This window comes from Astatotilapia calliptera, chromosome 20, assembly GCF_964374335.1.
Source record: "Astatotilapia calliptera chromosome 20, fAstCal68.1, whole genome shotgun sequence".
NCBI lineage: Eukaryota > Metazoa > Chordata > Actinopteri > Cichliformes > Cichlidae > Astatotilapia > Astatotilapia calliptera.
In genome coordinates, this window is record NC_137441.1 from 15,507,721 (window position 1) to 15,530,455 (window position 22,735).

At 42.0% G+C, this 22,735-nt stretch overlaps 1 protein-coding gene across 1 annotated transcript in view; it reads left to right on the forward strand.

Moving 5' to 3' along the window:
* opn7b (opsin 7, group member b) overlaps window positions 1-22,735 on the forward strand; it is a 98,246-nt gene that overhangs the window by 66,490 nt on the left and 9,021 nt on the right. The window contains exons 2-4 of the mRNA XM_026155346.2: window positions 20,195-20,282; window positions 20,369-20,531; window positions 21,725-21,852. Coding sequence (XP_026011131.1) covers window positions 20,195-20,282; window positions 20,369-20,531; window positions 21,725-21,852 — 379 coding nt within the window. The remainder of the gene's footprint in view (window positions 1-20,194; window positions 20,283-20,368; window positions 20,532-21,724; window positions 21,853-22,735) is intronic.

Sequence of the window (22,735 nt, forward strand, 5' to 3'; positions counted from 1 at the left end):
CCAAATATCCTTGGGCAAGATACTAACCCCGTGTTTGCCTACTGGTGGTGGTCAGAGGGCCCGGTGGCGCCAGTGTCCGGCAGCCTCGCCTCTGTCAGTGCGCCCCAGGGCAGCTGTGGCTACAATGTGGCTTGCCATCGCCAGTGTGTGAATGTGTGTGTGAATGACTGAATGTAGTGTGAAGTGCTTTGGGGTCCTTAGGGACTAGAAAAGCGCTATACAAATGCAGGCCATTTACCATAATCATTATCAGCTTTGGTGCTGTAAAAGCAGGTGTCCTTAACTGGCTGTGTGGAGATGTTTGCTATAGTTTGGGTATTACAGTTTACGTTGCAATTTTGGCTATTTCTTTAGCACTCGTTGGTGAGCGTTTGCAGTACAGATGACTCGTAAGCTGGAGAGGAAATGGCGTGCCACAAATTTAGAAGATCATCATTTAACCTGGAGAAATAGTTTGCTGATTTACAAGAAAGCCCTCCGCAAAGCCAGAACATCTTACTATTCATCACTGATTGAAGAAAATAAGAATAACCCCAGGTTTCTCTTCAGCACTGTAGCCAGGCTGACAAAAAGGCAGAGCTCTTTTGAGCCAACCATCCCTTTAACGTTAACTAGTAATGACTTCATGAACTTCTTCACAAATACAATTTTTATCATTAGAGAAAAAATTACCAATAATCATCCCACAGATGTAACATTATCTACAACTACATTTAGTACTTTAGTAGTACTTGTTAAGTTACTCTTTTTCTCCAATTGATCTTTCTGAGTTAACTTCAACAATTACTTCCTCCAAACCATCAACATGTCTTTTAGACCCCATTCCTAAAAAACTGCTCAAAGAAGTCCTGCCATTAATTAATTCTTCGATCTTAAATATGATCAACCTATCTCTAATAATCAGCTATGTACCACAGGCCTTCAAGCTGGCTGTAGTTAAACTTTTACTCAAAAAGCCATCTCTAGACCCAGCAGTCTTAGCTAATTATAGGCCAATCTCCAACTTCCTTTCATATCAAACATCAAGTTTCAGAGCTCATCACAGCACAGAAACAGCTTTAGTGAAGGTTACAAATGATCTTCTTATGGCCTCTGACAGTGGACTCATCTCTGTACTTGTCCTGCTAGACCTCAGTGCAGCGTTCGATACTGTTGACCATAATATCCTATTAGAGCGATTAGAACATGCTGTAGGTATTACATGTACTGTGCTGCAGTGGTTTGTATCATATCTATCTAATAGACTCCAATTTGTACATGTAAGTGGAGAGTCCTCTTCACACACTAAGGTTAATTATGGAGTTCCACAGGGTTCAGTGCTAGGACCAATTCTGTTTACATTATACATGCTTCCCTTAGGCAGCATCATTAGAAGACATACAGTGGGGTAAAAAAGTATTTAGTCAGCCACCGATTGTGCAAGTTCCCCCACTTAAAATGATGACAGAGGTCAGTAATTTGCACCAGAGGTACACTTCAACTGTGAGAGACAGAATGTGAAAAAAAAATCCATGAATTCACATGGTAGGATTTGTAAAGAATTTATTCGTAAATTAGGGTGGAAAATAAGTATTTGGTCACCTCAAACAAGGAAAATCTCTGGCTCTCACAGACCTGTAACGTCTTCTGTAAGAAGCTTTTCTGTCCCCCACTCGTTACCTGTATGAATGGCACCTGTTTGAACTCATCATCTGTATAAAAGACACCTGTCCACAGCCTCAAACAGTCAGACTCCAAACTCCGCCATGGCCAAGACCAAAGAGCTTTCGAAGGACACCAGGAAAAGTATTGTAGACCTGCACCAGACTGGGAAGAGTGAATCTACAATAGGCAAGCAGCTTGGTGTGAAAAAATCAACTGTGGGAGCAATCATCAGAAAATGGAAGACATACAAGACCACTGATAATCTCCCTCGATCTGGGGCTCCACGCAAGATCTCATCCCGTGGGGTCAAAATGATCATGAGAACGGTGAGCAAAGATCCCAGAACCACACGGGGGGACCTGGTGAATGACCTGCAGAGAGCTGGGACCAAAGTAACAAAGGTCACCATCAGTAACACACTACAACGGCAGGGAATCAAATCCCGCAGTGCCAGACGTGTTCCGCTGCTGAAGCCAGTGCATGTCCAGGCCCGTCTGAAGTTTGCCAGAGAGCACATGGATGATACAGCAGAGGATTGGGAGAATGTCATGTGGTCAGATGAAACCAAAGTAGAACTTTTTGGTATAAACTCAACTCGTCGTGTTTGGAGGAAGAAGAATACTGAGTTGCATCCCAAGAACACCATACCTACTGTGAAGCATGGGGGTGGAAACATCATGCTATGGGGCTGTTTTTCTGCCAAGGGGACAGGACGACTGATCCGTGTTAAGGACAGAATGAATGGGGCCATGTATCGTGAGATTTTGAGCCAAAACCTCCTTCCATCAGTGAGAACTTTGAAGATGAAACGAGGCTGGGTCTTCCAACATGACAATGATCCAAAACACACCGCCCGGGCAACAAAGGAGTGGCTCTGTAAGAAGCATTTGAAAGTCCTGGAGTGGCCTAGCCAGTCTCCAGACCTCAACCCCATAGAAAATCTGTGGCGGGAGTTGAAAGTCCGTGTTGCTCGGCGACAGCCCCAAAACATCACTGCTCTCGAGAAGATCTGCATGGAGGAATGGGCCAAAATACCAGCTACTGTGTGTGCAAACCTGGTAAAGACCTATAGTAAACGTTTGACCTCTGTTATTGCCAACAAAGGTTATGTTACAAAGTATTGAGTTGTATTTTTGTTATTGACCAAATACTTATTTTCCACCCTGATTTACGAATAAATTCTTTACAAATCCTACCTTGTGGATTCATGGATTTTTTTTTCACATTCTGTCTCTCACAGTTGAAGTGTACCTCTGGTGCAAATTACTGACCTCTGTCATCATTTTAGGTGGGGGAACTTGCACAATCGGTGACTGACTAAATACTTTTTTGCCCCACTGTACATACATTTTCACTCCTATGCAGATGACACCCAGCTCATGAAGCCAGATAACACACACCAATTAGTTAAACTGCAGGAATGTCTTAAAGACATAAAGACCTGGATGGCCGAAAACTTTCTGCTTCTTAATTCAGATCAAACTGGGGTTATTGTACTTGGCCATGAAAATCTTAGAAATATGGTATCTAACCAGACTCTTACTCTGGATGGCATTACCTTGGCCTCCAGTAACGCTGTGAGGAACCTTGGAGTCATTTTTGACCAGGATATGTCCTTCAACGCACATATTAAACAAATATGTAAGACTGCTTTCTTCCATTTGCGCAACATCTCTAAAATTAGAAATATCCTGTCTCAGAGTGACGCTGAAAAACTAGTTCATGCATTTATTACTTCCAGGCTGGACTACTGTAATTCATTATTATCAGGAAGTCCTAAAAACTCGCTGAAAAGCCTTCAGTTAATCCAAAATGCTGCAGCAACAGTCCTGACAGGGACTAGAAAGAGAGAGCAGATTTCTCCTGTTTTGGCTTCCCTTCATTGGCTTCCTGTTAAATCCAGAATTGAATTCAAAATCCTGCTCCTCACATACAAGGTCTTAAATAATCAGGCCCCATCTTATCTTAATAATAATAATAATAATAATACATTTTATTTAAATAGCGCCTTTCAAAGCACCCAAGGACACTGTACAACAGATAAAAACTGGAAATATACACAACCCTTTAAGACCTACCATAGAACCAAGTCCGCCAGAGCTTATATTATATTTTTACATGCTGTGGAGCCATTTTTGGGAGCATTTCAAGTTGCTATACATCAATACAACCATTATAGCCCAGATTTTAATAATATGTATTCATTAAGTGCATAGTAATTACATAAATTGCAAAAAAGTGCAATAAACTACAAAAAAATTTAAAATCGTTTTTGCTTTTTTAACATATATTTGTACTTAGAGAAATTTAAGAGGCTTATCCCTCAATACTGTAAATACAAAAAAGTTGCACAACATAGTTTCCCACCACAGGAAATTTATTTTGAGTGTCTTCATAGTTTTATTTTTGAAATACACCAATTTTTATACACTGCAGGAAAAACGAAAATAAATATTATACTGCAAATTTGCAAAAAAGCAGCATATGCATCAAAATAAACTATTTCCAGCAGTGCAATATGAGTCCTAAGCATCCCAGAAACGACACAGAAAGTCATAAAGTCAAAGATAACTTTTAAAAAGACCAGTATAGGCCCTGAGGCCCTGATGGTAAAAAAAGACTACATTTCCGCGAAAATGACGTCACTTCCGGTTTCGGGCAGGTAATGGCGGAAATGCAAAAGTTCGCGCTGATGTCTATTCCAACGTAGGAAGTGTTATGAACAGCTGATCTGATCGGCAAAGCGTGTTTCTGGAATGTTATGTTTTTGTTCCTGCAAGCGCTTTTTATGCAGTTTTTGCAAAGCTTTATGTGGAAGGAAACCGTGACCTAGGACAAGCTGATGGCATAAGATGTAAGTACAACTCCTCCGGTTTCATATGCAAAAAAAATTTTTGCGCTAGCTTACGTGGTTGCAGTGCTTCTGGGATTTAAAAATAGTTACGCAAAACAGAGCGTGCCCGCTCCGATCGGCTCTAAAGGGTTAATGACCTTGTAGGACCATATCACCCTATTAGAGCACTTCGCTTTCACACTGCAGGCCTACTTGTTGTTCCTAGAGTATTTAAAAGTAGAACGGGAGGCAGAGCCTTCAGTTTTCAGGCCCCTCTTCTGTGGAACCAGCTTCCAGTTTGGATTCTGGAGACAGACACTATCTCTACTTTCAAGATTTATGTTATGCTGCAATAGACGTAGGCTGCCAGGGATTCCCATGATGCATTGGGTTTTTCCTTTCCACTCACCTTTTTCACTCAGTATGTGTTAATAGACCTCTCTGCATTGAATCATATCTGTTATTAATCTCAGTCTCTCTTCCACAGCATGTCTTTTATCCTGTCTTCCTTCTCTCACCCCAACCGGTTGCAGCAGATGGCCCCGCCCCTCCCTGAGCCTGGTCCTGCCGGAGGTTTCTTCCTGTTAAAAGGGAGTTTTTCCTTCCCACTGTTGCCAAAGTGCTTGCTCATAGGGGGTCATATGATTGTTGGGTTTTTCTTTGTACCTATGAAGTGCCTTGAGGCGACTTTTGTTGCGATTTGGTGCTATATAAATAAAATTGAATTGAATTAAAGTCAGCATCTTTAACTAAGGATGACCACAGCAAACTGCAAGTGACCAAAGCAATCAGATTGAGGTTTTCAGTGCAACATTGTATTCTTCCTTTGTGATTGAGTTCACCTATACTGCTAACAACCTCCCACAACCACTTCCCAACCGGTCAGGGAATAAACATTTTCCTAGCAACCAGTGATGACCAGGCAGTAGTTAACCAGTCGCTAGGCCTGCATAACTGGGGCATAAGGGATTTCACAGCAATTTTAACATATACACACCACATATAGAAGATGATAAAAAAATAAATGTTGAAAAGTGAACATAGAATTTACATGCAAATCATATTCTGTTATAATACTTCAGTAACGATTAAACCAATAATCAATAAGTTCTTTGATAGTTTAAAATTAACAACACAGCATAGAAGGTTGCAGAATTTCAGTATGTAATATCAAAACCCTTTGCACAAAGAAGAAAGAAGGCAAACAATTGAAGACTACATGTTACCAAAGATGATTAAAGCAGTAATTTCTTCCAAAACAAAACATCAATTTATCTGTTAGCAGGTTGCCTCTTATTAGCATGTTTTAATTATGAGCAACACTAATGCTAATTCAATCATGTGTGTAATAGCTCTTCCCTAGATAATTTTATTCATTGTGAATCAAGCATTTCACTCAGGAAATTGTGATGTTGTTTATTTACGCTGTCCTTATCACAGTAGCGAGTAACATTAAAGCACAGTGTTGCTGAGAAACAAGATATGTAAAGTTAAATGTATTGTCTGTTACATGCAGCATATATAAGAACAAATAAAGCAATTTACAGTATTATAAACAACTCAAGAAAGGCTGGTTTTGCTAATTTTCAAAGCTACAATTTAAATTTTGTTTTTGTCTTTTTCTGAGAAAAAAATATTTCACCCTCATTTTTAGAAGCTTGAGGTTCTTGGGATTGATATATCAATCACTGACTGCTTCAGCATCATTGCCCTAAAAAAGTGTTCCAACTGCATAATGTTGGAACACAAAGGTTAAAAAAAATATGCTATTTGAATAAATAAATGAAATCAAAATCTGTCTTTAAAACACCAAAATATTCTTCTTCATATACTCATGTACACGCACATATGTTTTTGTATACTTATTTCAAAAATGATATTAGCGTTAGAAGTAGCTGACATTGCATCCTGTGCAGATTTGGTTCCTGAAGAATAAACACTCAGGTCAAAGGTCAAACTCTTTTCATCCAATAAATGTGGTTTGTTGCCTGAGAGCGACGCCATGCCATAGAGAGCTAAACACCACTATTCCAAAGACTCAAGACTTGCAAATTCAAATATGTGCAACTTGTTATTCCCCTACTGCTGTCTTTGATATCAGACTCAGGGGATTGATTGATTGATTGATTGAATCTTTATTTTGAACATGTTGAAAAAGTATAAAAAAAAATAGAATTAAAAGAGACAAATGAACAAAGCAAACAAAAGGAAAACGAGCAACCACAACTCCAAATAACGTCCATGTTCAAAAAGGAGCAGGAAGGGATCAGTGAATGAGAAACAGTCATCTGTTTTCCAAATAACTTCAGAAGAAAAGCTGGACTCTTTAGTGTCCAGCTCTCTTAATCACTTTTCTTTCCACAAGGGGATTCAATGATATGTGAGAGTTGCTTGGATGTTTTCATTTCTACAAAATTTTCTCTTTGTCTCATATTTCTTCTGACTAATCTCCATCATTCTGCCCTCGATGCTTCTGACAATTTCAGTTATAGGATTTCCCTCATCCTACACTTGTCCTTGCCTATTTGTCCCAGCCTACAATCCTTTTATAACATTTCCACCTCCCTTTGTCTCCTTGAAAATTTTGCCCTCGCTCTTTGTTGTTGAACCTTGTGTCTGTACATGTAATTCGTGAAGACTGTAAGTTCCGGTTGTGTGACAGCAAGGCTTAAACTGTCCAAGACGTTCTCTACAGTGATTAGCTCCAATTCCACAACTCGGCTAGAAGCTGACAATCATGTTATGACTTTCTCTTACATTTTATTGCACTTTCCCCTTTTCAAACTAATGGGGGTGAGCATGCATTCCTATCTTGCTGTACGTCCCTCCCCTTTCATTTTCTCATTTTAAGTGTCTCTGCCTTGACTTCATCTTCTCGGACTGCTAATCCAGTCTTGCCCCTTGTACCCCTGACATTGCCGCAAGAAGAGCAGATTGTAAAAGGGAGGAAGTGGGAGGTAACGTAAATAATCACAAAGACAGGCAGACGTGGTGTCATGTGAAGGTCTGTTCTGTGTGTGTGTGTGTGTGTGTGTGTGTGTGTCTCTCTCTCTCTGTGTACAGTACTTCTGTTTTGAAGCTTGTCACTTGTATGGAAAGAGGGCAAGCTGAAGTCAAGACAGTTTTAGCACCCTTCACAGTGTTGATAAAAAGTCAGCAGAGAGTTATGTTTTCTGTTAGACGTGACCCCGATTTAAGGAAATGGTTTCACACTAAACGATCACATTCTGTGAGATCTTATGAACCTTCATACTGGTCTCATTGATAACATATAATCCATAAATCACGTCCATAAATCAGCATGCGTGATATAGATCAGCTTCCAGTGCCAGTGCTTGACTCAAGACTGCCAATAAATTGCTAAAATATAGAAAGAGAGAACCTAACGTGGAACATTTCCATTATTGATCTTTCAAGGTAAAACCAGTACGTATAACCATGGTTAAAAAGAAAGTACACCTTCCATTAATTCTAAAGTTTTACATATTACGACATATAAGAAAATATCTGGTCCACAGTGTGATTATTTATTTAACACAAACTAAGCCAATGTACAAAAGCAGTGTATGGAAATCTAAGAACACTAACAGGCACTTTTAGCAGCAATAACTTGAAGTATTATTTTTCCATATCAGTCTTTCACATTGCTGTAGAGGAACTTTGACCTGAATTCATGGTCAGCTCAGTGCCCAATTTGCCCAGATCTTGTGGCAGCAATGCAAAGTCCAGTCATTTCACTGCTTATATTCTCCATCCATCCATCCATCTTCATCCGCTTTATCCGGGGCCAGGTCGCGGGGGCAGCAGCCTAAGCAAAGAGGCCCAGACCTCCCTCTCCCCAGCCACCTCCTCCAGCTTATCCGGGGGAATACCAAGGCGTTCCCAGGCCAGCCGAGAGATATAATCTCTCCAGCGTGTCCTGGGTCTGCCCCGGGGCCTCCTCCCGGTGGGACATGCCTGGAACACCTCACCCAGGAGGCGCCCAGGGGGCATCCTTGTCAGATGCCCGAACCACCTCAGCTGGCTCCGTTCGATGTGGAGCAGCAGCTGCTCTACTCTGAGCCCCTCCCGGATGGCCGAACTTCTCACCCTATCTCTAAGGGAGAGGCCAGCCACCCTTCGGAGAAAGCTCATTTCTGCCGCTTGTATCCGCGATCTCGTTCTTTCGGTCACTACCCACAGCTCGTGGCCATAAGTGAGGGTAGGGACGTAGATCGACCGGTAAATTGAGAGCTTCGCTTTTACACTCAGCTCCCTCTTCACCACGACGGACCGGTGCAGCGTCCGCATTACTGCAGGTGCAGCCCCAATCCGTCTGTCGATCTCCGGCTCCCTTCTCCCATCACTCGAGAACAAGACCCTGAGATCCTTGAACTCCTCCACTTGGGGCAGGAACTCATCACCGACCCGGAGTGGGCACTCCACCCTTTTCCGGCTGAGAACCATGGCCTCAGATTTGGAGGTGCTGATCCTCATTCCCGCTGCTTCACACTCGGCTGCGAACCGTTCCAGTGCGAGCTGGAGGCCCTCACCCGATGAAGCCAACAGAACCACATCATCTGCAAAAATCAGAGATGAGATTCTGAGGCCACCAAAGCAAAAGCCCTCCGCCACTTGGCTGCGCCTAGAAATCCTGTCCATAAAAATTATGAACAGAACCGGAGACAAAGGGCAGCCCTGGCGAAGCCCATCACCCACCGGGAACGAGTCCGACTTATTGCCGGCAAGCTCTTGCAACGGTTATATAGGGATCGAATGGCCCGTAGCAATGGGCCAGACACCCCATATTCCCGCAACACCTCCCACAGGACACCCCGAGGGACACGGTCGAATGCCTTCTCCAAGTCCACAAAACACATGTAGACTGGTTGGGCAAACTCCCATGCACCCTCAAGTATCCTGGAGAGGATAAAGAGCTGGTCCAGTGTTCCGCGACCAGGACGAAAACCGCATTGTTCCTCCTGTATCCGAGGTTCGACTAACGGACGAACTCTCCTTTCCACCACCCTGGCATAGACTTTCCCAGGGAGGCTGAGGAGTGTGATCCCCCTGTAGTTGGAACACACCCTCCAGTCCCCCTTCTTAAAGATGGGGACCACCACCCCGGTCTGCCAGTCCACAGGTACTGCCCCTGATCTCCACGCAACATTGCAGAGGCATGTCAACCAGGACAGCCCTACAACGTCCAGAGCCTTCAGGAACTCGGGGCAGACCTCATCAACACCAGGGGCTCTGCCACCAAGGAGTTGTTTAACTGCCTCAGTGACCTTGCCCCCGGAAATTGGCGGGTCATTCCCCTCATCCCCAGACTCTGCTTCCTCCTCGGAAGACGTGTCAGTGGGATTAAGGAGGTCCTCGAAGTATTCCTTCCACCGCCTGACAATTTTCTCAGTCGACGTCAGCAGCGCTCCGCCAGCACTATACACAGTGCAGGTAGAGCACCGCTTTCCCCTCCTGAGACGTCTGACGGTTTGCCAGAATCTCTTCGAGGCAGTCCGAAAGTCTTTTTCCATGGCCTCTCCGAACTCCTCCCACACCCGAGTTTTTGCTTCAGCCACTGCCCAAGCCGCATTCCGCTTGGCCTGTCGATACCTGTCGGCTGCCTCCGGAGTCCCACAGGCTAACCAAGCCTGATAGGACTCCTTCTTCAGCCTGGTGGCTCCCTTCACCTCTGGTGTCCACCATTTGGTTCAGGGATTACCACCACGGCAGGCACCCACCACCTTGCGGCCGCAGCTCAATGCAGCAGCTTCGGCAATGGAGACTCTGAACATGGTCCATTCGGACTCAATGTCCCCAGTTTCCCTCGGAATGCTGTCGAAGCTCTGCCGGAGGTGTGCGTTGAAGATCTCGCAGACTGGGGCCTCTGCTAGACGTTCCCAGCACACCCTCACTACGCGTTTAGGTGCACCAGGTCTGTCCAGCGTCCTCCCCCGCCACCTGATCCAACTCACCACCAGGTGGTGATCAGTTGACAGCTCAGCCCCTCTCTTTACCCGAGTGTCCAGAACATATGGTCGCAGGTCTGCTGATACGATTACAAAATCGATCATCGACCTACGGCCTAGAGCGTCCTGGTGCCACGTGCACTTATGGACACTCTTATGTTCGAACAGGGTGTTCGTTATGGCCAAACTGTGATTAGCACAGAAGTCCAATAACAAAGCACCGCTCGGGTTCAGATCAGGGAGGCCGTTCCTCCCAATCACGCCCCTCCAGGTCTCGCTGTCGTTACCCACGTGAGCATTGAAGTCTCCCAGCAGGACAACAGAGTCTCCAGGTGGAGCACCCTCCAGCACCCCCCCCCCCCCCCCCCAGGGACTCTAAGAAGGCTGGGTACTCTGAACTGCCACTCGGCGCATAAGCGCAGATGACAGTCAGGACCCGTTCCCCGACCCTAAGGTGCAGGGAACAAACCCTCTCGTCCACCGGGAAAAACCCTCTCGTACCGGCAGCAAGCCGAGGGGATATTAGAATACCCACCCCAGCCCGCCGCCTCTCACCAGGGGCAACTCCAGACTGAGACAGAGTCCAGCCCCTCTCCAGGAGACTGGTTCCAGAGCCCAAGCCATGTGTAGAGGTGAGCCCGACTATATCTAGCCGGTACCTCTCAACCTCACGCACTAACTCAGGCTCCTTCCCCACCAGAGAGGTGATATTCCATGTCCCTATTGCCAGTCTTGGCAGCCGGGGGTCAGTCCGCCAGGGCCTCCGCTCCTGGCCGCCACCCGGCACACAATGCACCCGACCCCTATGGCGCCTCCTGCGGGTGGTGGGCCTGCGGGAGGATGGGCCCATGTCTCCTCTTCGGGCTGTGCCCGGCCGGGCCCCATGGACTAAGGCCCGGCCACCAGATGCTCGCCCTCGGGCACCCTCCCCAGGCCTGGCTCCAGGGCGGGGCCCCGGTAACCCTATCCCAGGCAGGGTAAACTGTTCCCTCGGTGTCCTTTTCATAAGGGTCTTATGAATCGCTCTTTGTCTGGTCCCTCACCCAGGGCCAATTTGCCTGGGTGAGAATGCTTATATTCTCACATTTTGAAATTGTTTGAGAATAACTGCATAACTTGGCTCCAAATCTGCAGCTACTATTATATTTGTTTCCTATGAGAGTCTGACAAAAACTGAACAGTCCGTTCTTTGGCTCTTTTCAAACTATTTGCAAAAGCATAAACATGCTATTAAAGATGAGGGATTTAGAAATCTTCAGCAGTAGACCCAATAGCAGTAGATTTAGAGTCTGATTTCTTTTATTTTTTATTTATTTATTTATTTTTTGGATAAATCTTCAGCAGTAGCAAAGATGTTTGTTTGTTTGTTTTGTTTCTTGTTTTGTTTTGTTTGTTTGCGTGCTAAAGAAAACCTTCAATTTTATCTTTTCAATAAAGAAACCTTCAAATCCTGTCTTGTGTAAAGAATTCATTTACAACTTTTCTAATCTATTTCTTAGGCAACCCCAGATGCTCAGCCCTGCTATTAGGTATCTTTCAGACCTGACATAAACCACCTATTATGCTGAAACAATGAGCAACCTTATTGCTTTTGTTATTGTCTATCTTTAACCAGATTCTTTAAAATTACACGTATTAAAGCTGCTTTACATTCTTTCAGCCTTTTGTACTGAATTTTCTTTTCTGTTTTGTGCTCTTTCAGTGTTTCTTTTTGTTGGCATATTGCATTCTTTAGAGTAGACCAGATGAAATCACACTTCAAATTCTACCCCTTACAAGGAATAAATGGTAAATGGCCTGTATTTATATAGCGCTTTACTAGTCCCTAAGGACCCCAAAGCGCTTTACATATCCAGTCATCCACCCATTCACACACACATTCACACACTGGTGATGGCAAGCTACATTGTAGCCACAGCCACCCTGGGGCGCACTGACAGAGGCGAGGCTGCCGGACACTGGCGCCACCGGGCCCTCTGACCACCACCAGTAGGCAACAGGTGAAGTGTCTTGCCCAAGGACACAACGACCGAGACTGTCCAAGCCGGGGCTCGAACTGGCAACCTTCCAATTACAAGGCGAACTCCCAACTCTTGAGCCACAATCGCCCCGGGAACTGTGTGCATCTTTTGTTTATTGCAATAGCTGATCTCTGATTTTTATGGAAGCATGCTAAATGAAATGAGGTGTCGTGGCTGCAAAAAATAAATGGATAAAGCAGTTTTTTGGACATTCTTCTTAATAGCCTAAATTATACACAAAAGAGTAGTAAATTTGGGTTTATAACAAATATATGAAGTACAGCTTCTACTTCATTTGCTTGTTATTACTGACAACAGCTAGATTTTTTTGTAATATTTAGTTGTAACCTAAATAATGTGTCATTCTAGTAGCCCAAGACCTGAAATGATCAACAAGATGAACCTGAATTATTTAATAATACAATAATATAATGACAGAGAGGTGGTGATATGATTTCAAGTAATCTTGGTGGAAATTCCTGCTATTTGTGTCTTACCTGACTTTGTGGTGTAGTTTCTTAGTTTACTCATAAATAATTATAGATGGTAACAGAAAACATTTTTCCTAATATTTTGTGCTAAAATAATTGCATATATATGAATCTTTCATTCCTCCTGAAGAGTAATAGGTGATTGTAAGCTAAAAGATTGTGTAGTTTACAGTATTTCCTCCACTCGATAATGCTGTTTGAGTGCATCAGGCTTCTTATCAACTAAACCTGTAGATGGTCTGACTTTATAGCTGCAGTACTTTACTGCAATAACAAATATTAATAACTAGGGATGGGTACCGGTGTCCGGTGCCATGATGGCACCGGTTCTGACATAAACGGTAGTAACCAGACCGAAAAGCAGCGCACATTTCGGTGCTTTATTTCGGTGCTTTTTTTTCCTGAGCTGTGATACACTTTAGATTCTAGCCAATCAGTTTACGTTTCCGAGGATAGTAGGCGGGGCCAGGTACGTACGTTCTGTTAGAGCAGAGCTACAGATTAAAAATGTCCAAGGCGAAGCGGTCAGAAGTCTGGCTGTACTTCACAGCAAAAGATGCAAACTCAGCAGCCTGCAACAAGTGCTTTAAGCTGATACTGTGATACTGTCAAAGGAGGTAACACCTCAAATCCGATGAAACACCTGGCGACGCATAGCGTTTTTTTTTAAAAGCCCAGAAATGCGCTGTATTTGATAGCTTGCTGCGAGACCTCACACCGAGCACATCTACTGCAGGTGGGTTGCCTGTTATGCAACATCCCCCAAAAACACGAAGAGGAGAGTCCTGGCCCCTAGCCCTGCCAGTAGGGTTGCCAACCGTCCCTTAAAAAACGGAATCGTCCCGTATTTAGAAACAAAAGCACACGTCCCGTGTTGAGCTAATAAGGGACGCACTTTGTCCCGTAATACAGTGAGAATCAAAAGTAGTCTATAAATGTTAATGGAATTAACGCTTTGTTTGAAAGCATAACTCCCAGCCCCTCTCCTGCTTTGTGACCAATGAGCTGACAGCACACTTATGACAATTCAGATTACCGCTCATCTCATTGGTCGAGGAAAGGTCGCTTGCGGAGAAAATACCGGAAGACAACAGATGACCACAACAAGAAGCATGGCCAACAGGGAAACAAACGCCGACACTGCGGTCTCGGACGACAGTACACCTAAAGCTGGGCAGACACTGTGTGATTTTTTCAGTCGCGTTATTCAGCTCCTGCTCAAACTGCACGATTGACTCGCAGGGGTTAGAAGTTGGTAGGTCACGATGCAGGTCTCACACTATACCACCCGATGCTCTGATGCGACCCGAGTGCTCACACTGTGCCTCCATAACATGAAGGTTATAACAGAAAATCTGTCGCTCTGTCTTTCACTCACACAGACACACAAACCACCACCATCAACTTTGCTAAATTGCTAATGAAAAACATTGATCAGGCAGCTGTGAATGAGCAGCAGTGTAAATCCAACTATTTTCACGGTTGTTGTGGTCGTGATAATTTTGTGATGCCACATCGAAAAGGCTCGGATGAGCTTTCCGAAGTTCTACAAGTTGTGCCTCCATCGCTTGTGTCCAGATCACACGCTGCACAGCCGTGCTGCTCCGTCTTTTTCACCGACGTTTACGTGTTTGCGCGTGAGCAGTGTGAGCGGCTCACGAGCGATTGATGATCGGGAGCTGCTCGAGGTGTTAATCACTTCTCGTTACCCCACGTATACTACACGATGCACGATGAAGGCCAAAATTGGGCCGATCACCAAATCGGTCGCACGACTCAAAAATCGTCTCAAAATGGGCCAGAAGCCCAGCATTAGACCAGCAATGTTTGTTCGCTCAGAGAAAGAAAAAAAGGCTGCAAAAGCACAGGGAGGAATGGGAAAAGGGAAACACCTGGCTGGAAAAGGTCACCATAACACCTATAAAGCGCACTGCACTGTGTGCCGGCGCACTTTTTCCATAGGCATGCTTCTAATGGTGGGCACATGAAGAACATGAGGGGCGTGAAAGCTCAGGGAACCCTTAACCAATTTCTTGTCCACCAGGCCACGGCAGAAGCAGATATGGTATGTAAACACTGGTTTGTTTTTTAAACCCTCTGGTTAAGGTTAATATGGGCATGTGCAGTGAATATCAGCGCTATGTGGCCAGAAGTGTGATAATATAATTTATTTTGTGTAATAAACAACTGCAAGGATAGATGATTACAACAAATAGATGACTAATACATAAAAGTAATACATAGATGAATAATGATGATGAGTTATGATGCGTAATCATGGGAACAAGTGTGTTTACAAACAGGAGCAGCTGATTAGCATTAGAAAAGCTGAAATAATACCTCAACTGAAGCCAATTGTACTAAATGCACTAAATGTGCACAGTTACAAGAATATTTTTCGTTCTATTGTTTTCTATTAATTTATATAATTTTAAGTTAAGCAGGACAGAGTTCTTTTAAAGAAAGATTTACTTTTATTCTCAAAAGTTAAGCATGACAGGCTTCTGTTTAAGAAAGAGACCTGTTTTACTGTGTTAATGTTGTCATTTTGAGCTAAAAATAAATGGCTAAATGATCATTTGTTTCCCATATGGTCATATTACAAAGAATATGCATCTGCTTAAATCAAATTCAAGTCAAATGGTTAAAAAATAATTTCACACACACAAAAAAGAGCTACCACACTGGGAAGGGTGAAGACAACTAGGTTGCCCGGCCCTGGCCACGAGGTGTCCCTTATTTATTTTTCAGGGAGTTGGCAACCCTACCTGCCAGTGTAGCAGAAATGATGACGGATGATGGTGGCAGCAGCCGTTCTTCTCTGCGTGAGTAGCTAATTTACGTTGAGTAGGCTAACCACGTTATTACATTAATGCATGTAAGGTGAACTAGCAAACATCATCATAGCTACATGCGGCTGTCCTCTTGTTTGATGGCAGATACTCCCTTCACCCTGGCTAAAAAGGCTAAAATGACCAAAGAAAAAGTGGAAAACAGTTAAACATGAAAGGTTTAGGACAAAGTTTGTGTTTTTTCCATTGTTTAAGCACTGCTTCCAGCCAAGAGTGATACCATATATGCCCCATAGCTGCAGAAAAGGCTAACATTGTTATATTTTTACAAAAAACAGCTGAACATGAGAGGTTTTTGGACCAATTTTGTGTTCTCCATTCTTTAAGCACCGGTTTGAGCACCGTTTGAGCACCGGCACCGTTTCAAAAGTACCGATTTGGCACCGGTATCGGATAAAACCTAAACAATACCCATCCCTATTAATAACTCGTCAAAAGAACCAAAACAAACATGAAAATGTTTTAAAAATGGATCACACTAAATTGTTAACATTTTAGTAGAGGTCTGCATAGCTGCGTCTCTGAGGCCCAGGTATGCTGTATGTCATTATTTGATCTTTTCAATTTTGCCACATTCTTCATTTAAATGGTTCATTTCCTGAACTGACTGCCAATTGAAATATATGTTTTTGAAACCAGAGCTACCAACACACTTTTTTATTAAGACTAATATAAATTTTAAATGATATAATGGAGAGTGAACAGCAACACCCAAGTATTACAAATAAAGTATTTGTCCATACCTATTTGTTTGTCCAAACTCACATCTTCTCATGTACCCTAACCAACTATTTCTTCTTTTTAGCCAATAAAATCATTAGTATCTCCTCATTCATGACCCATAATCGCAGTCACAAACAACTCAGGTTGACCAGTACAGTAGTTTACCTCCCTTCGGGCCATAGACATAGACAGCCCATGTGAAAATATCCTTGCTTTAGCACAAACTTTGTTCCAACATGTGATGGTAGAGTATTTTTTTTTTTATCATTTGCAATCATTTAGAATCAACTTGCTGATAGTCCAGCCATGGTATGAAGTCTGAATACAAATGTCTGAATGCTGAATATTCAGTGTTTATTCATTAAGGCATAAAAAACCTTAATGGAAGTTTGGCTTGGCTCCCATGTACACTTAACTTGTTGCACATACTCAGAACTGCACATAAAATGTAGTCTGAAAGTCTGAGTGCACAACAAGAGCACATTTATTCCATCATTCATTTTCAAATGCTGTGTCTTGGGATGTTTTGCTTTACACGAAACAGGAAAAGGGTATAAATATGCATTTGTTTTTTTTCATGTGTGAGATATCCATTTGGTGCTGCCTTGGTGATAAGTCGTCAAACTTGAGTCAGGTTGAGATGAAGGAGAATGAGAAGCAGAAGATTTAAGCATTCTGTGGATTATTGAACTGATTCTGAAATTTCAGGTCAATCAAGGAGACTGAAAATGCAGCATACTTTTGCTTTGGGATCACATTACATGAATGGAATAAAAAGACAAGCTATAAAGCAGAATTTGTTTTTGTTTTTTAACAGCAACGTGTTCAGTGATGATGACAATTTAACAATTATTTTTGCTAAGAGTAATTGTTATTGTGTAATTGTTCACTTATCAAGAGAAAAAAAACACTTTGTTTTCAATGAACATTAAAAAATGCATCTTAATTTAAAGAAGTTCATGCACTAGAAGTTCATCAACTTATTTTCATTAATTCATTAATTCTGCTGTTCATTGGTAAGTATTTTCCTCTTGCTCTCGCTACTGGACTTGAGGTCAGCATACATTCACTCTGGGTTCCTTTATACCTCTATGTTTGCATGCTGACCATTTTTTTCGTCACTAAAAACTGTAATCAGCTCTCTGCTCATACAAAAATTGAACCACCATTCTCTGCACCTGATTATAAAACATGCAAAAAAAGATTGCCTCTTTTTTTTAGAATCTCTGAAAAACAAATTTGTATATCAATCAACTTTTTAATTCTCAGCTTGGTCCCTGACTCCCTGGTTACCATCCCTCTTTTGGCTACTGTCCACCCAATTATACTTGTTCCCCATTTTTAGTTTTATTTTAGTATTGTCTTCTATTCCACCTTCAAATTGTACGACCCTGTCAAGGTTCAGTTTCAAAATGGGCCTGTAGTGTGTGGCAGGGTTAGACCGTTAGTCTGGTATCTTCGGGTAGATCACTCTAGGATATATCACTATGGTAGCCTATGCTCCACATACAGTATAACCTGCTCCAACTTGCTCTGTGTTCAAGCTCCAGGCTGAAAACCATTACCATTTTCCACAAATGGGAATGCAGTGGTTTTCTTTCCCTAGACATAAGACAATACGCTCTATGTCTCATCAGTCCTCAAAACATTATTCCAAAAGCCTATCATTTCATTTTTAGCGGAAAACAGATGTGCACATGTGCTCTTTTTTGGGACGCAGTGCTTTATTGTTGCTCAGTATTCTCACGATTATTGACACATGAACATTAGCAAATATGGGACAGGCTTGTAGTTCCTTGTGAACTCTTTCTGGAGTGACGTTTGATCGCTCATGAAGAGCAGATCAATAGTCTTGAATTTCCTTCATGTGTATACCCTGTCTAAGTGGAGTATTTATCAACTACGTGACCAGCCTTCTCCTTTTTTTCCATCATGGTATGAAGTGAAGATCAAATTTTTTTAGAGCCTTCTTTCTTAAATAAAAATTGTTTCCTACGAACAGTTGTCACTAGTGCCATTGAAAACACCTAATTCTAATTTAACCAAACATACTGATAAATCTGGGATTCACTTATTATGGCCCTTTGCAAACGTGAAGTGTATAATTATTTTTCTTAGGTAAATGAACAAGTGTAATGGTTTCACATAATTTGATTAATTAGGTTCTCACATTTAACTTTTAGGACTTTAAAATATGATGTTTCAGGTCATATTTCTATTTAATCTTAAAAAACAAATGAAAGGGGAAAAGGCGAAAAATCATATGTCACAAAACATGGCTGGCTTGAAAGTATACATATCAGCTGATGTAGTAACTACAGCTTGTCACATATTACATCCAGCAGTTTATGAGAAAAAATCTACTTAAATACTGAAATTGCATATCTCAATACTTATGCAAATACTAAAGCAAGTGTTTACACTTACACACAAACTTGAGCAGGACTGTATCTACTTACAAGCTATGCTTGGCCACATAAGGGCCACATAAAATTGAATTAGAAAACCCACACAAAGAAATCTCTGGCTCTTTGAAGATAAATTCTAGTGTGAATGGTTATAGGGATTTATACACAAGCAGCTCAACTCTTAACCCCAGGTGATTTAACTTGCCTGTGCCCCTCAGTACAGGTGAAGTAATTGAGTAAATAGAAAGGCTATGAATATATTTCCATCTTATCTCCGCCCATAATTTTCTGTAGAAAGCTTACATCAGCAACTTGTGTTGGTCACAATGAAAACTGTATTGGCAGTGGGTCATGCTGTGTATGCACATCTCTGCCGGCCTTTCAAGATAAGAGTGATTATGAAGTGAAGGGTGGCATCGGATTTCTGCACCATCTTCTCTTCTCTTCTCTGCTCTAGTCTTTGATGAGACTGCGCGAATTTTCTGAAGGTTTCAAAAAGAAGCAGGGGGAAGCATTAAAGCCACTTGCCTATTCTTCTGTAGAATCACAATATGCAACCAAAAGACTTTTGGTCTCTTGAAGTATAGCAAGAAAAATAAGTTACAAGGATAACTTTTTTGCACATCCAATGGATGCATGACCAGGCTAACATCTGGAGAACTGAAAGGACAAGCCAGCACTTCAGCAGCATGCCTGTAAACATACTGAAAAAGAATTACATGACTCATCAGACCACCCTCACTGTCTTTCGTTGACCTATGGTCTAGTCCTGATGTCCATCACAAGCACATTTAAGTGTGAAACAAAATGGTTTGCAGTATGCAGTTTTGGCACTCTTTTCCTTGGGCACCAATGTCCCCACTGTTGCTTCATCAGTTGATCTTCCTTGGACAAGTTTTGGAAGGTACTAACCATGAAAATTAGTAGCAGCCCCCAACATGACTTGACCCATGTAAAGTCACCTTAAGTTACAATCCTTATCCATTTTTGCCCTCCAACACATCAACTTCAAGGAATTCTTACTTATGTGGCTGATATGTTTAATGACTGTCTGATGTAAATGATGAAATATGCTTGATATGGCCTCCTATTTACACAGTGTTGATCAGGGTGAACTATTTTGTTGTTGTGTTCCATCCTCCAAAGATGTCAGTATGTAACATTTTAATGCAGATATTTTTGCCGTTGTGTTTTTATGCCTGAGGGTGAAAACACATATTCTGTGTTTTTCTTCCTTTTTATTATACCCGTCTGTTTTTCCATTTTTGTTCTAGATGGGAAATGCCTCCGAAACATTTCTGTTCATGTCTAAAATATCAAAAGACAATGACTTCATCATGGGAACGCTCTACACCATTTTTGGTGAGTGATTTATCCCCCCAAGGTCAATCCTTTTAATGTGGACTCAAATTCTTCAGCTCTTTACATTATATTGCTCTGTGTCCTAGGTGTGCTGTCGGTGCTTGGAAATGGCATCCTGCTGTTCGTGGCCTATAGAAAGAAGTCCTCCTTGAAGCCAGCAGAGTTCTTTGTGGTAAACCTGTCCATCAGTGACCTGAGCATGACCGTAACCTTGTTTCCATTTGCAATACCTTCAACCTACACACACATGTGAGTGACAATTCAGGTTTTCAATTTTTTTTTCACATTTCATCTAGTCCTCTTTTATGTCATCTTCACATTTTTATCTTCATGAGAGACAAGGATAGAAGGAAAAAGACAGATGAAGAGTGAGGTTAGAGGAGTGGTTTGAAAGGCAAGGCTGTAGCTGCCGACGAAAACCAGGGCTTTAACAGCCTGAGCAGTAGTTTACGACATGCATTAAAAGACAAATTAAGGTTTTGTAAGCAGATGCTTGCAGACATAAATTCATCATATTTGATTGTTTGTGGATACGACAGATAAAATACAAATAAATGCATTTTTAAAGGATTTTGTGATTTTTCCATTTGTATAAAATGGAGGTGGAAATATACTATCATGCTAGATTTGCAACACATTAATGGTATATCTGATATTGTCACTTCAGCAATCAAAATTTGAAAAAACCCTCCACATTTATGAAAACGTTGATATTCTAATTTTGAGATCATTTTTGCTTGTAATTCTTGCTGTGTGCTCATAGCATAGACCTTGGGAAGAAGCAGTAAGTGATTTCTGACTTTTTGGCCAGAGTTTTGCCTCTGAGGCTTTACAAGGTTGTTGAGCCCAACTGCAGCCTGAAAAGATGACTACAGATGCTACTCAAGGTTGGAAAAAATGCTGAAAAAGACACAAGTAGCATAGCAAGGCCCTGTGTAGTGCAGATGAAAAGCCAGAATTTTCAGTTTAACTCTGTGTGAAGTTTCCAGGTGTATGATTTTAAGTAGTATTTGTGCAAAAAACAATAAACAATGCAAATGTCTTTTTAACTCCACTGTCATTGAGCTTTGGACAATAACATGTTTCCTATTTTTGTAATATTTTCTATGTGTTGCACTGATAAAAATGTTTTAGATAATGTGGAAAGCATTTATGTCTCCTTTGTTCATGCATCCTACATAATACCTTTGTCTGTCTTCTGTCTCTTCCTATGATTGTCTGCCTGCTGTCTTATTCTCTGACCATTTGCTGCTGATAGCTGTCATATGCACCATTATTGGGTCAGAGTGCTTCACCGCATGCTACAGTTGAATATGATCCAGGAGACCAGAAAATGTATTGCAGTCTCATTGACTGAAATTCACCAAAGGGAATTTGCAGGCAAACTCTCACTTAATATCACACAGTAACACATGTTCTGTTTTCTTTCTCTCTCCATTCAGGTGGTTGTTTAATGAGACAGCCTGTACTGTGTATGCCTTTTGTGGTGTTTTGTTTGGCCTGTGCAGTCTGACCAACCTAACAGTGCTCTCCTGTGTCTGCTGGCTCAAGGTCTGCTGTCCTAACTACGGTAACAACACCAGTTTTTAATGCTTTACATTGCAAAACAATGCACTATTTTAACACTAAGGAATTTAGTGACCCGCGAGAATGACCCAAACTGAGGCAATAAAGAAAATCAAAGACATGGTTGTTTAGGGTTATTGTGAAACCAGTGAAATAAGATTCTGTGTGATCTCAGTGAGTTTACTTGAAATGTAATTCCATTATTGGTTGTTTTCCATGGATGATCTACAGAAACCTTTTGCAACTTTTCAGGTGTTTTCCATTTAACATTTTTTCATTCTGCAACTCATTTTGAATCACAACCAAACTTATGCTCACTCACTCACATGAACCACTTTGCTGTGTCAAACTGTTTCTCTATGGGAGTTCTCAGGATGCAGTTGGCATAAGATGCAAGTGTCCCTGCCTCTTTCCAGTATCACTTCACAATAATTATTTCACGATGCTTTATATTGTAACTAAAGACTCTACAGTATTATTCCAAGGCCCCCTAACAATCCAACTATCCCGGCAGCCACTTGGCAGCAGTGGGAATGAAGAACTCATTTTAACAGGAAGAGACCTCTGGCAGACCCAGACTCAGGGAGGGAGAGCAATCTGCTGTAGCCATTGGGGAGTATGAGAAGAAGAGAGAAAGAAAAGCATAGAGAGACAACATACACTACCAACACGTACACATTGCAGTGCATCAAGTAATATTCTTTTGTTAGACGCAGATAACATCACAAACAAACCCAGAAGGTGTTTTTGTTTTGTTCTTTTTTGTTGTCGTTGTTGCTTTTTAAGTGGCTGCCAAAACAGCAGCATTATTGGATGTTACTAGAAAAAGTCTGCATTGAGAGGAGTGGTGGTGGAGTATGCTAGTTTCTTGTTTATACTCCTTTTGG